The 14,224-nt window shown below is 26.4% G+C and overlaps 1 protein-coding gene across 1 annotated transcript in view; it reads right to left on the bottom strand.

The window, feature by feature from the left end:
- Positions 1–85: 85 nt before the first annotated feature.
- The window catches only part of LOC113363064 (HBS1-like protein), a 28,370-nt gene continuing 14,231 nt past the window's right edge, over positions 86–14,224 (bottom strand). The window contains 2 exon segments of the mRNA XM_026605551.1: positions 86–305; positions 518–713. Of these exon segments, the coding sequence (XP_026461336.1) occupies positions 86–305; positions 518–713 (416 nt within the window).

The raw sequence follows: 14,224 nt of genomic DNA, 5'->3' as shown, positions 1-14,224 counted from the left end.
ATTGATTAAAACTATTGGCAACTGTCTGCTAATGTTAGCAATTAATTGGCTGCCAATGTTGGCAATTGTCTAACAATGTTGGCAACTAATTGGCTGCCAATGTTGGCGACAAATTGGCTGCCAATGTTGGCGACAAATTGGCTGCCAATGTTGGCGACAAATTGGCTGCCAATGTTGCCAGTTTTCTACCAACATTAGCAATTGTCTGCAAATACTGAAAATTGTCTGCAAACGTTGGCAATTGTCTGTAAACGTTGGCAATTGTCTGCAAACGTTGGCAATTGTCTGCCAATGTTGGAAATTGTCTGCAAACGTTGGCAATTGTTTGCCAATATTGGCAATTATCCGCCAATATTGGCAATTGTCCGCCAATATTGACAATTGTCTGCTAATATTGGCAATTGTCCGCCAATGTTGGCAATGAATTGTCTGCCAATGTTGGAAATTGTCTGCAAATGTTGGAAATTGTCTGCAAATGTTGGAAATTGTCTGCAAACGTTGGAAATTGTCTGCAAACGTTGGAAATTGTCTGCAAACGTTGGCAATTGTCTGCCAATGTTGAAAATTGTCTGCAAACGTTGGCAACTGTCTGCCAATATTGAAAATTGTCTGCAAACGTTGGCAATCAATTGACTGCCAATATTGGAAATTGCCTGCAAAAGTTGGCAATTGTCTGCCAATATTGGCAATTGCCTCCAAACGTTGGAAATTATCTGCAAAAGTTAAAAATTGTCTACAAACGTTGGCAATTGTCTGCAAACGTTGGAAATTTTGTGTGCAAACGTCGGCAATTGTCTGCCAAAATTGGAAATTGTCTGCCAAACGTTGGAAATTATCTGCAAACGTTGGAAATTATCTGCAAACGTTGGAAATTGTCTGCAAACGTTTGAAATTAATTAATGTAGATTGTCAGAGCATAATTATCTATTATTGTGCAGAAATGTTGTAAAGTGTGTAAAATATTGTAAATTATGTAAACATGTTGGAAATTATATGAAAATATTACAAATTGTCTGCTAATGTTGTAGATTGTCAATTAAGCTTCCAAGTTTTTCAATTTTACTAATAGAAAAAGTTTTTTTTGCACTAACCAAATTTAACAAAATTTCACTAAAAATTTAATAACTCAAATTAAAAAAGTGAAATCTTTAATTTTGAAATTTGTTGCTAAAATAGATATAATGAAAAAAATATATTTAGAATATATTATGCGAACAGTAAGTTCTGCAGAGCTCACTAAAAATCTAAGTAATATCAATAAAAAATATTAATAAACAATAACCATATTCTAATATAAATAAATTAAACATATCAAGCAAAATCGTCTTAATGTGCTTCTACTGTACTTAATTAATTATTATTATTAATTACTTACTTTTATTTTTTTGCAAAACCAATAAAAAGTATCCACAAACTTTTTTTGCACAAAATTTAAACACAAAATGCACACATTGCAAATAGAACTAAAAAAAGTTTAAACAATTTAATTAAAAAAATATATGCAGATATTTATTATTTACACTTTTATTCGATTGTTTATATATTTATTATTTAATTCGCACAATATTTATTGATTAAATTATTTATAAATATTTTTTTTTATAAATTCGAACCGACCTGTTCTTTCGTTTGCAAAATATAAAATGAATTCAAGAGTTAAAATCATCAAACTACGAATCTGTTTTATCCCCACCACTAAAAATTGTAATAAAGTGCTTCTACAACTGTGAGTCGGGATAAAAAAAATTAAAAAGACTATTTACTTTTTTAGTATTATAATGTGTAATACATTTTGTATGTATGTGGGTGAGGGTAAAAATTTAAACGATTTATTTTTTGGTATTTTGTTTGAAACTTTTTTTTGGATAAGTTTTTTGAAAATTTGTTCTTGTTTTTGGAAACTAGATAAAATTTACTTAATAAAAAATAATAAAAACATAAATAAATATAAGAAAATAATATAAATAAATAATTGCATTATTAAATATAAAGTTAGTTAAAGTTAAATTGTAAATTATAGAGTTATCAAACTCAAAGCTATTTATTTATTTGCAAAAAATATTATTCATCGATTTATTAAGATTATAATTGATATAATTTTGTTCATTGTATGATTGTCGTTAAAATATATATTTTTGGGGATATTTGCAAAAAAATGATGAAAAACGTCATGAAGAAACGAATTTTTAGTAGCCAGTAACTTGAAAAGTATTTGCTTTTTTGAAAAACATTATAAAACATCTTATAATTAGTTTTTCTATCGATATCCCACGTTATTTTGAAAATTACACCACTGAGAGGGATGTCATCCCCCCGGGAAGTGGCAAAGGAGTCTATTATTTTCACTTTTGAACTTAAGAGTAAAATGAACCAAATTCCAAAATTTAATGCAAATTGGAGCACAGTAAAAAAATTCAGATTCAAAACGCTCCATTGACTTGAGTAAATATTCCGTATCCACTGCCAAACATATGAATTTTTGACACAATGAAACTTCTAAATAATTTTTTGAATAAGTAATTTTTTTGTATTGTGATTTAGTAAAGTAAGGCAAAACACGACTGCATTAGTTAAAAAATAATAATCCGTCAAATTGAATTAAATAGGGTATATTCACTGATAATCCACATCTGCCAAATATATATTGTATCTTATATTATTTTAATTTTTGGCACATTTCAGCTGCTTTTCGGCAATAATAATGTAGACATTACATTTTTCTTATTCATAATCATAAATATATTATATTTTAATATTGTCTTAGCCTATAAATGAATGGAAATGTTTGGCAAATGACAGTCTTCATTTGTTTTCAATGTCAAACTATGCCTTAAATATTTTCAAGATCAAACAATGATAAGCGGTTTTTTGTAATTTTTTCCATTTATTTCCACAATCTAACTATATTTCTATAAATCAAAAAATCCTAGAAAATTCCCTTAAAGTTTAGAAAGAATTATTAAAATCCTGATAATCTTTAGGAAGATTATGCTTTCATACACCATTACAGAAGAATTTTATATATAAGATATATATATATATATATATATATATATATATATATACATATATATAAATATTCAAACTTTATCTAAATAAATTAAAATAAATTTCTCACCTGTCTAAATCCACAAAGATCTTCCGAATTCCAAAAAAGCTCACAATATGTTTTTCTTCAAGAAATCACATCCTTATTTTTCTTACCACAACGAAAACTTAAATAATATTATACAAAAATTAACAGATAATAAAAATCTTATTTATTTCGTATTTTTTAAATTTTAAAATATTATTTAAAACACTTTTGGGTCTTTTGGCACCACGTAATATATTATTTGAAGTTTTTTGAAACATCACTTTAGTATTTTTCGTTTTTTTTTTATCAAAATTATGTAACTTTGGGTTTATTTTTGATACATTGTTGTAATAATTTAATAAAAGTAATATTGATTGGCACTAAATAAATATAACACACTAGAAGTCCTGAATGAAAAAAAATATATTATGAAACAATTCTTTTACACTAACACTTTTTTTTGCACTGAAAAGGTATAAGTATATAAAACTGTGTATTGATTTGTAAAAATATACAAAATTAATTGTTAATATTAAATGTATAAAAAAATTGTATTGTTCAATTTAAAATTACGTAAATTCGAATAGTTTAATTGAGTTAGAAGTAAAAAGAAAGATTGCTTAGAACACACGAAGATAAAAAGAAGAATGAAGAAATAAAAGAAGATAGGAGTTGAATAGAATGGAAGAAAGAATGCAAAAACTAGATTAGAGTAGAAGAGAGAATAGAAGAGAGAGAAGAATGAAGAGTTGAATTGCGATAGAATAGAATTAGAAGTTACAAGAAGAAAGAAGAATAGAAGAGAAAGAAGAATGAAGAAATAAGAGAAGACCGGAAATGAATAGAATTAGAAGTTAGAAAAAGAAACAATATTAGAAGAGAGAGAAGAATGAGGAAGTGATAAATACTCTGAGTAAGTAGAATTTGAATTGTTGAATTGAGATAGAAGAAAAATTAGAAGTTAGAAGAAGAACGAAAGATAGAGGTAAAAAGAATAAAGAGATAAGGAAAGACCGGAAAAAAATAAAATTAGAAGTTAGAAGAAGAAACAAGATTAGTAGAGAGGGAAGAATGAAGAAGTAGTAAATGCTCCGAGTTAAAAAATTTGAATAGTTGATTTGAGATAGAATAGAAATATAAAAATAAAAGAAGAAGAAAGATTAAAAGAAGAACAAGGATGAAGAAGTAAAAGGAAGATAGGAGTCGTATAGAATTAGAAGTTAAATAAAGAAACGAGATTAGAAGAGAGAGAAGCATGAAGAAGTGGTGAATGCTCCGAGTTAAGTAGAATTTGAATTGTTGGTTTGTGATAAAATAGAATTAATAGTTAAAAGAAGAAGCGTGGTTAGAAGGCAAAAAAAATATAGAAAAAATTTGATAGTATTAGGTATGTAAAGATAGCATATAAAGATAGTATAAGACATAATAAAGATATAAAGATAATATATGATATAATATAGATAGTATAAAATGTAAAAAAGTGAGGCTATTTCTAACAAAAAAAGGAATGTTCAAATAAATATATTAATTAAAACTGTGTAGAAAAAAGTAATAATATATAAATCTCTGTATATAAATGTAAAATTGTATAATATTCTACTTTGCACATAAATGTGAAAATGTACATTATTAATATATTATACATCGCATAATATATTAAATATTAATGTAAAAAATGTATAATGTACATAAACATATCAAAGTATAAAACGTATATATTTGTATTAATGTGTGCTGTAAATGTGAATAAAATTTGTGTATAAAAATGTAAAACTGTGTATAAATGTGTATACATGTGCACACTGAAAAGAAAAGGAAACTGGATTGGACCTCTGTTGCAAAAAAATTGCCTCCTGCAAGACTTCATCGAGGATAAAATAGAAGGAACAAAAGAAAAGGGAAGAAGAAGAATGCAGACGATTGACGACTTACGCGAGAAGAGAAAATATAGGGAACTGAAAGCCGAAGCACAGGATCAAGAAGCATCAAAGCAGAAGTTTGGAAAGGAAAATACATAAAATAAAAAAAAATAAAAAAATGGGGAAGGGGTGTAGTGGTAATAGGATGAAGGGTAAGGGAATCATTTGTTTGTGGTGGCTCTTAAACCATGGACCTGCCTTCGGGCAGACTACAAGTTATTATTATTACATGTGCACAGATATAAATATTAAATTTAAACTAAAATCAAATCAATTTGATTTATATCACTTTTTCCCAAAATTTTTGTTATATTTTTCACACTTTTTTTCACAAACGTCTTCATCAGTGACATGTGCCTACGTGACAAATTGTCTTGAATTGAATTAGATAAAAGTATTGTTTAATTTTTTTTGTACTTTCAACCTAATTCTTGTGAATCATTTGATTGATAATAAGATTTTATTTATTTAATCTGGTTAACACCGGTGTTGGTTGATTTAAAGAATTTTAAATCATTTGGAAGAAAAGAATATTGAAACTGAGCCATACTCTTATATTTTTTAAAATTTAGTTACAAAAAAAGTTAAAGTAAAAAGAAAAGAAGGATATTATGGATTTGAGATAGAATAAAGTTAGAAGTTAGAAAAAGAAGGAAGGTTAGAAGAAAAAGAAGAATGAAGAAACAAAAGAAGATAGGAGTTGAATAAAATTAGAAGTTAGAAGAAGAAACAAGAATAGAAGGGAGAGAAGTATGAAGAAGTGGTAAATGTTCCGAGTTAAGTAGAATTTAAAATAAAATAGAATGAGAAGTTAGAAGAAAGAGCATGATTAGGAGTAAAAGAAGATTGAAGAAACAAAAGAAGATAGGAGTTAAATAGAAGTAGAAGTGAGAAGAATGAAGAACATGATTAGGTGAGAGAGAAGAATGAAGAAGTAAATGTTTCGAGTTCAGTAGAATTTGAATTGTTGATTTGAGATAGAATAGAATTAGAAGTTAGAAGAAGAAGGAAGGTTAGAAGAAAAAGAAGAATGAAGAAACAAAAGAAGAAAAGAGTTGAATAGAATTAGAAGTTAGAAGAAGCAGAGAGAAGAATGAAGAAGTGATTAATGCTCCGAGTTAATTAAGTAGAATTTGAATTGTTGATTTGAAATAGAATAGAACTAGAAGTTAGAAGAAGAACGAAAGATAGAAGATAAAGAAGAATAAAGAAACAAAAGAAGAAAAGAGTTGAATAGAATCAGAAGTTAGAAAAAGAAACAAGATTAAAAGAAAGAAAAAAATGAAGAAGTGGTAAATGTTCCGATTTAAGTAGAACTTGAATTGTTGATTTGAGATAGAATAGAGTTAGAAGTTAAAAGAAGAACGAAAATGAAGAATAAAGAAATAAAAAAAGATAAGAGTTAGATAGAATTAGAAATTAAAAGAAGAAACAAGATTGAAAGAGAAAGAGAAGATTGAATAAACAGTTCTATTTTTTTTTTCAAATTAAAAAAAATACATAAAGTCTTAATTTGTTGAACAAGTTTATATTAATGTCACGTTCTTAAGTAAGACTTCTTAAGTTTTAGGTATATTTGTTGTTAAATTTGAAAAAAACATCCAAACGCTGTCAAAAAATTGTAATATTATTGAAATTGTTCCCGAAAAATGAAAAATATTAAAAAATCATTTTAACTTGATCAAATAAAATAATAATAAATAAATCAATCAGCAAAAACACTTCTTTTCCTAACTAGAACATTTCTTTTCAGAATTTAAAATATTCGACATTCAAATTGCTATTTTAACTAGCACACTGAGGGTTAATAATTAATATTTTAAAACAGTTATTACATAAAAACCAATAAAACACTGCTAACACATCAATCTCACTCACTTTTCTCTCTTTGACTTAAATCGTTAAAGACAAATTAATTTATTAACAACAAATAGAAATAGAAATAGATAGAAATCTGATAGATAAAACCTTGTTTTGAAATCCTAATTCCATTCCTAGAATTTTTTTAAAAATTTAGGAGAAATTTAGAATATCGTTCTTTAAAAATATAAAAAATGTGTTATAAATATTAAACCTTAAATAGTTGATTAAACTAGTGCACTAAGAATATTTTAAAAATAATTATTAACACTAGCAAAAAATTCAACACTAAGTTTTTCTCGCCCTCTGACACATCACTCACACTTTTATCCTTATTTAAATTAATAACAAATTAATTTATCAACAACCAATTAATATATTAACAATTAAATTTATTAAAATAATTATATAGTAATACTAATTTATTAACAACAAATTAATTCCAAACATTCTACAAAGAGAGCAAAATGTTTACTTAAATTTTCAGAATTCATGCACACACTCCGCCGTGGCCTCAACTGAACTTTAGTGCTGACAACAATTACGATTCGAAACGTATTTTATTATTTTAGTTAAAACTTGTTTTAGACAGTCTTATAGAGAATTTTATAAGTTAAATTTTATCTTGAAAGTTTATGAGTCTATCTTTTTTCGTTCGGCAGTAATTTTAAGTTGTTTAAAAAATTGCACAAGTTTTTACTGTACTGACTAGAATTATAGTAAATAGTGTTGATAGACGAAAGTGTTAATTTGAAATAAAAAAAACTAGTGGTGTATGGCATCGTGCCTTAAGGCAAATTGCTGGAACTTCCCGTACCGTAATGAAATATTCGAAGAATAAAATTTAGTAAAAAAAAATATAAAAAGAGTGCGCTTAAGGATCACACGCGATTGAAATAAAACTTATTTGCTACTGTACAAGATGGCATTTAAGTAAAAATAAATACATCATATATCAAATTTGAATAATGTTTCTTAGTAAAATGGTAACACTCGTGATGCACACATTTACTAGTGTCAACCATTATACACATTTATATAATGATAGCATTAAAAATATGTAAAATATTCAAAAACGACAAACCGATCATGTCATATTTCAAATATAACATGATCGGTTTGTCATTGTAATTAGCATTTAGAAATGAACATGAAGTAATTGCTGATTAATAAATTCTGTATTTGTACGGATTTATACCCTAGTTGCGCCTAAATAAGTTTCATTTCAAAAATATTTTTTAAAAATTAAAAAAGATAGAGATTACATTTTTCACTAACAAGATCGACTGATTTTAAAAATGCGCCCTGTAGAGCTCGCTAAAATTATAATACCCCGTATTTATATTACGTAACTATAATTTTAATTTTTTATATCGATTTAAAATACTTTTTCGAAGTAGTTTGAACAACATTAATTTGTAAGTTTTGTGACAAACGATTTATTGGAGTTTCTTCAAACTGATAACTCATGTTGTGACCTTTGGGCGCCATAATAAATATTATATATATATATATATATATATATATATATATATAAATTTGTATTACACACTAATATTATGATAAACTTCTAAAATTATTTGGCATAAATGCAGCCCGATGCAAAAAATGAGGGTTTGACTTATTTAGTTAATTAATGAGATTCTAATATTTTTTTCTTCAAAAGTGATGATTTTTTATAATATTTGTTTTAGACAATTTTGTAGTGAATTTTAACGGAAGTGCGTTACGGCCGAGTCGAGTGCCAATGATTCGTCATTCGCTCTCGATGAAATCATTTCTATACGGGTCGATTGTGATTAGTCGTCGTGTATGTGAATAGAGATCTGTCGTTGTATGCGTACCGGCATCAACGTTGTATGCGTACCAATATCAACAAGAAAATCGGCATAGATAAATAAACATTTTAAAGTTACATCGTAGTACAAATCTTGATTTAATGAAACATGCCTGAATCAGAAGAATATTTTACCCTGTTCTTCGAAAATAATAAAACAAATTAAACATTTGTGCTGTGTACTATAAATTAATTCTATATTATTAGTAGTTTCAGTAAATCTTTGAAGTTACTAAAATAGGAAATATTTTTTTCGGCAAGACAGATATTACAGCAGTTCAAAGAATGAGATTATATCGCCAGCGAAAAAGTAAAAAAACACAAGCAGTCAATGAATGTATGTTAATTTTAATTACATGAAGTTCTTCAAACACAATTACATGATGAAAACAATATTTGTTTAGGCGTTGTTTAACATAATCCACTGTGTGAACGACTATTATAGAATTTGTTTATTAATCAGCAATTACTTCATAACTCTTTTGAAGGCTTATTTCTAAATGCTAATTACAATGACAAACCGATCATGTCATATTTGAAGTATGACCTTAATTACATTATTGTTTTTAAATATTAACATATTTTTAATGCTAGTATAAATATATAATTTATAATTTATCATTATAAAAATGTGTATAATGGTTGACACTAATAAATGTGCGCATCACGAGTGTTACCATATTACTAATAAACAATATTCAAAATTGTTATATGATGTATTTATTTTTACTTAAATGCCATCTTGAACAGTAGCAAATAAATTTTACTTCAATCTCTGAAATTTTAAATAAATTGCCAAAATGACATAAGACGATTTTATGATAAAATTTATAAGCTACAACTTTCTCTAACAAAATATTTAATAATTAAATATCTAATATTAAATCTAAAAATGCATTATTGTACTGTTTGTTTATATAGAACAATGTATATGATATCTATGCCAATTTATGCCTGATGCAATTTTATAATTTTATATATGCATATATATATATATATATATATATATATATATATATATTATATATATATATATATACATGTATAAATATATTTATAACTCTCAAGTATCTATTATTGATGATGAAATATTCAAAATATGCACTTGTAAAGTTCAGCATTATCTTTAAAAGTTAAAAATAAAATTTTAGCAATATCAACTTAAAATTTTTCGCTATTTTTAGCATTCTGTAATATATTGTTGATGCATAATTTAATACAAATATATATATATATATATATATATATAAATATATAAATTTCATGTGCAGAGATTTATACAAACAGCACAGTGTTTTATGGTGCACTTCTTTTAAATAATTTGATATTACTGCTAAAATATTATTTATAGCAAAATGTTTTATTAGAATAAGTTGTAGCTTATTAAACTTCCTACCAAATTGCTATTCAAAATTTTGACAAATTGTTCCAAAAATTTGAAATAAATTTGGGAAAATCTTAATATTATTTCCACATTTAGTAAATGTGATGGAGAATTTTGCACGTTTTTTTGTTATTTAATAATATTATATTAATTTATAGCTAATTAAATTTTCTACAAAATCTTCTAATACAGTTTTTGCAAATTGTTTCAATTTTTGGAGATATAATTTTGGCAAAATTTTAATAATAATTCCACGTTTAAGTAATTGAGAGTTCGGCATTTTGCTGTGTACTATAATTTAAAAATAGAATAATAATATATTAAACTAAATTATAGCTTATTAAATTTTTTACAAAATCCTCTAATACAGTTTTTGTAAATTATTTCAAGTTACAGAGATAATTTTGGCAAATGTTTAATAATAATTTCACGTTTGAGTTTAGCGTTCCGTTTTAAACAATTTAAATTTACAAGTAAACTATTTAGTATTGATAAATAATGTGTTAAGTTTAAACTAAATTATAGTTTATTAAATTTCCTACAAACTTGTAATACACACTTTTGATAAAAATAAATATTTTTCGATCAGTTGGAACATTATGTATGTACCTACGATATAAAAGTGGCCCTAACATGCTCTCTTGTGGAACTCCAGTTTCAATTTGATATGTAATAATCTGGATAAATTGTCTTGCTCTTGAAAATATATATATATTTGTAATCTAACGACTACAACAACAAATACTAAAGCCAAGAAGGTTAATACAATTCTGTTTAAATATTTATTCAGAACATTTTTTTTCGCAAATAATTTTCATTTTCTATTTTCGTAGCCGAAATTATTGAATCGATTTCTATCGCCTAGTATTTGACGTCTTTTGATTGAGTGTTGTTCAAATATAAATAGGAGAAGAAAATGATATTCGATTTCTAGAAATAGAAACATTAATTAGATTTATTCGAATTAGATGGATAATTTACGATTCGAAAATGGAACTTTGACGTAGTTTCATTATCTGCTTTTACGCAAGCGAATTCATTCATGAAATAAATCGAATATAATACACATACATTTGTAAAATCTCGTTAAGACGAGAGATTCAGCTATTTAGATAAAATGTTCAACCATTTATTTCGAAAATAAAAATTTTGCTTTCACTATTGCTTTCCACATTTCATTTCATCCATTTCGGATTCCAAAAATGGATTTTATTTAAGTTCATACGTCAACTATCATCAGTAGATAGATACGAAATTCTAATTAGAATTGCTTCGAAACTATAAACTTTGATGATTTTTTATATTCAAACCACTTATCGTAGGCCTATAATATTTTAGTATGTTATTTCAGACAATGAAATCTATCGCTGTACAAAGTTTCATCCAAGTAAACAAAAAAAAGAGTGCGCGTAAGGTTCATACGGGATTGAAGTAAGCCTTATTTGCTACTGTACAAGATGGCATTTAAGTAAAAATAAATACATCATATAACAATTCTAAATGCTTATTAGTAATATGGTAACACTCGTGATGCACACATCTATCAGTGTCAACCATTATACACATTTATATAATGATAAATTATAAATTATATATTTATAATGACATTAAAATATGTATAATATTTAAAAACAATAATGTAATTAAAGTCATACTTCAAATATGACATGATCGGTTTGTCATTGTAATTAGAAATGAACCTTCATTAGAGAAATGAAGTAATTGCTGATTAATAAATTCTATAATATCAGTTCACACATTGGATTATGTTAAATAACGCCTAAACAAATATTATTTTCACAATTTCACTCATCATGTAATTGTGTTTGAAGAACTTCATGTAACATACATTCATTGACAGATGGTATTTTTTTACTTTTTCGCTGGCGATATAATCTCATTCTTTGAACAGCTGTAATATCTGTGTTGCCTAAAAAATAATTTCCATTTCAATAACTTCAAAGATTTATAGAAACTACGAATAATAAAGAAATAATTTCTGATCAATAAACGTACGTTTAGTACACGGAACAAATGTTTAATTTGTTTTATTATATTCAAGGAACAGGGTAAAATATTCTTCTGATTCAGGCTATTTAACTCTAAAATGTTCATTTATCTATGCCGATTTCCTTGTTGTACCGTTGATGTCGGTACGCATACAACGTTGATGCCGGTACGCATACAACGACAGATCTCTATTCAAATACACTACGACTAATCACAATCGACCCGTGTAGAAATGATCTCATAGAGAGCAAATGAGAAACAGTTCGGGAGTAACGGACTTCCGTTGCATTTGTACGGATTTACACCCTAGTTGAGATTAAAGAAGTTTCACTTCAAAAATGTTCTTGAATGTAATGAAAAGAAGAATGAAAGAAAAAAATATATATTCTTGAATGAAATTAAAAGAATTGAAGGAAAAAAATATATTCTTGAATGAAAAATTCATTCTTATGGAATGTAGTGTAATACCATTTTAATACGATAAAACTAAATAACTGGTACTTTAGAAAAATAGAACAGACACAATGTAATTTATGTGAAAGATAAAATGTAATTTAAGTGAAAGATGAAAATATATTCTTCAATGAAGTGAAAAGAAGAATTGAAGGAAAAAAATACATTCTCGAATAAAAAATTCATTCTTATTGAATGTATTGTAATATGATAAAACTAAATAACTGACACTTTAGAGAAATAGAACAAATAAAGTGTAATTTATGTGAAAGATATCACTAATCATTAAGTGAAGAAAATAGTTAATATAAAGGAATTGGATAGAAAGTTGTGTGTAGTCACAGAGAAGATATCGAATATATATATAATTTTTATTATATAAATTATTGTACAATTTTAATATATATCAATCATAATTATAAAGCTATATTTTAAGTCGTTTGTTTTATATATATATATATATATATATATAAATCTTTAAATCCCTCTCTAATAAATTTCCGTAACCAACCCAGCTGCCACAGTAACACCCCCAACTCTCAGCACAACCCTGCCCAACTCTCTGATAGTCTACATTAAAAAGCGTGCTGATGATTGATCAGGAATAAAAAATGCAGGAAATTATATGCTCAGGAACAGGACACAAAAAATAAAATTTAAATTTTAACTAGTTGGTTGGTATTTAGCCTTGAGGCAAGTTACATGAACTTCCCGATATGTTTAAATAATCGGCTTAATCAATAAAAAATAAATTAATTTATGAATCATTAAAAGTATTCCGAGTGGATTTATTACACATAATTGAAAACGAACGAACACGTCAACTCGGAGTATTTTCTAAAAGCAAATTTTCAAAAATCAATAAGTTTTATAATTGAACCAGTTTCCGTAGGACTGTAATTGTTTAGTATGTTCATTAGGACCAAGTACACTATCGCTATACCAAGTAAATCGTCTAATTTTAATTTTAACTCACGTCAAAAACTACTACTACGTAAGGCCGTAATATTACAGTAAGTGGTATAAGATATATGATATATATCGCCAAAAAAAGTTCCATAAAAATCGGCTTAATATTTTTTTTTTCAACAGTTAATTACAAGAAAACGGCTCGATAGATTTTCACCTAAAACTAACCAGTATCATTCCCAACTAATATCTTTCAAACAGTTTTTGATTTTTTAAAATCAGTTCAGTAGTATGAGCTTAAATGTGGACGAAAGGTTTAACACTTTTTTCCAAATTACAAAGAAACGGCTCGGCCGATCGTCACACAAAACTGAAAAACGATAATCCTCATCGAGATACATCAAATGCTTTTTAAATATCTGAAATCGGTTCAGGCGTTTTTGAGAAAACGTCGATCAAAGGTCTAATTTTGACCAATGCCAAAAAAACGATACCAATTTTTGCAAACTTTAACGAATTTTTAAAGCTGAACCAGTTATCGTAGGGCCGTAATATTTTAGTATGATCTAGAAGACTATGGTATCTATCGTCAAAAAAATAATCATAAAAATCGTCGAATTTTTTTTTTTAAAAACTTTATTACAAGAAAACGGCCCGGCCGATCTTTACCAAAAACTAATCAGCACGATTCCCAATCAATATCTTTCGAACGGTTTTTGAATTTTTATAATCGGTTCAGAATTGCGGGCTAAAACGTGCACGAATTTTTTTTTACT

The sequence above is a fragment of the Ctenocephalides felis genome, unplaced genomic scaffold (genome assembly GCF_003426905.1).
Source record: "Ctenocephalides felis isolate EL2017-DRISC unplaced genomic scaffold, ASM342690v1 CF-g0.4_SCAFFOLD_00845, whole genome shotgun sequence".
Lineage (NCBI taxonomy): Eukaryota > Metazoa > Arthropoda > Insecta > Siphonaptera > Pulicidae > Ctenocephalides > Ctenocephalides felis.
The sequence above is the reverse complement of the archived record's forward strand: the minus strand, read 5'-3'. Positions and strand labels throughout refer to the sequence as shown.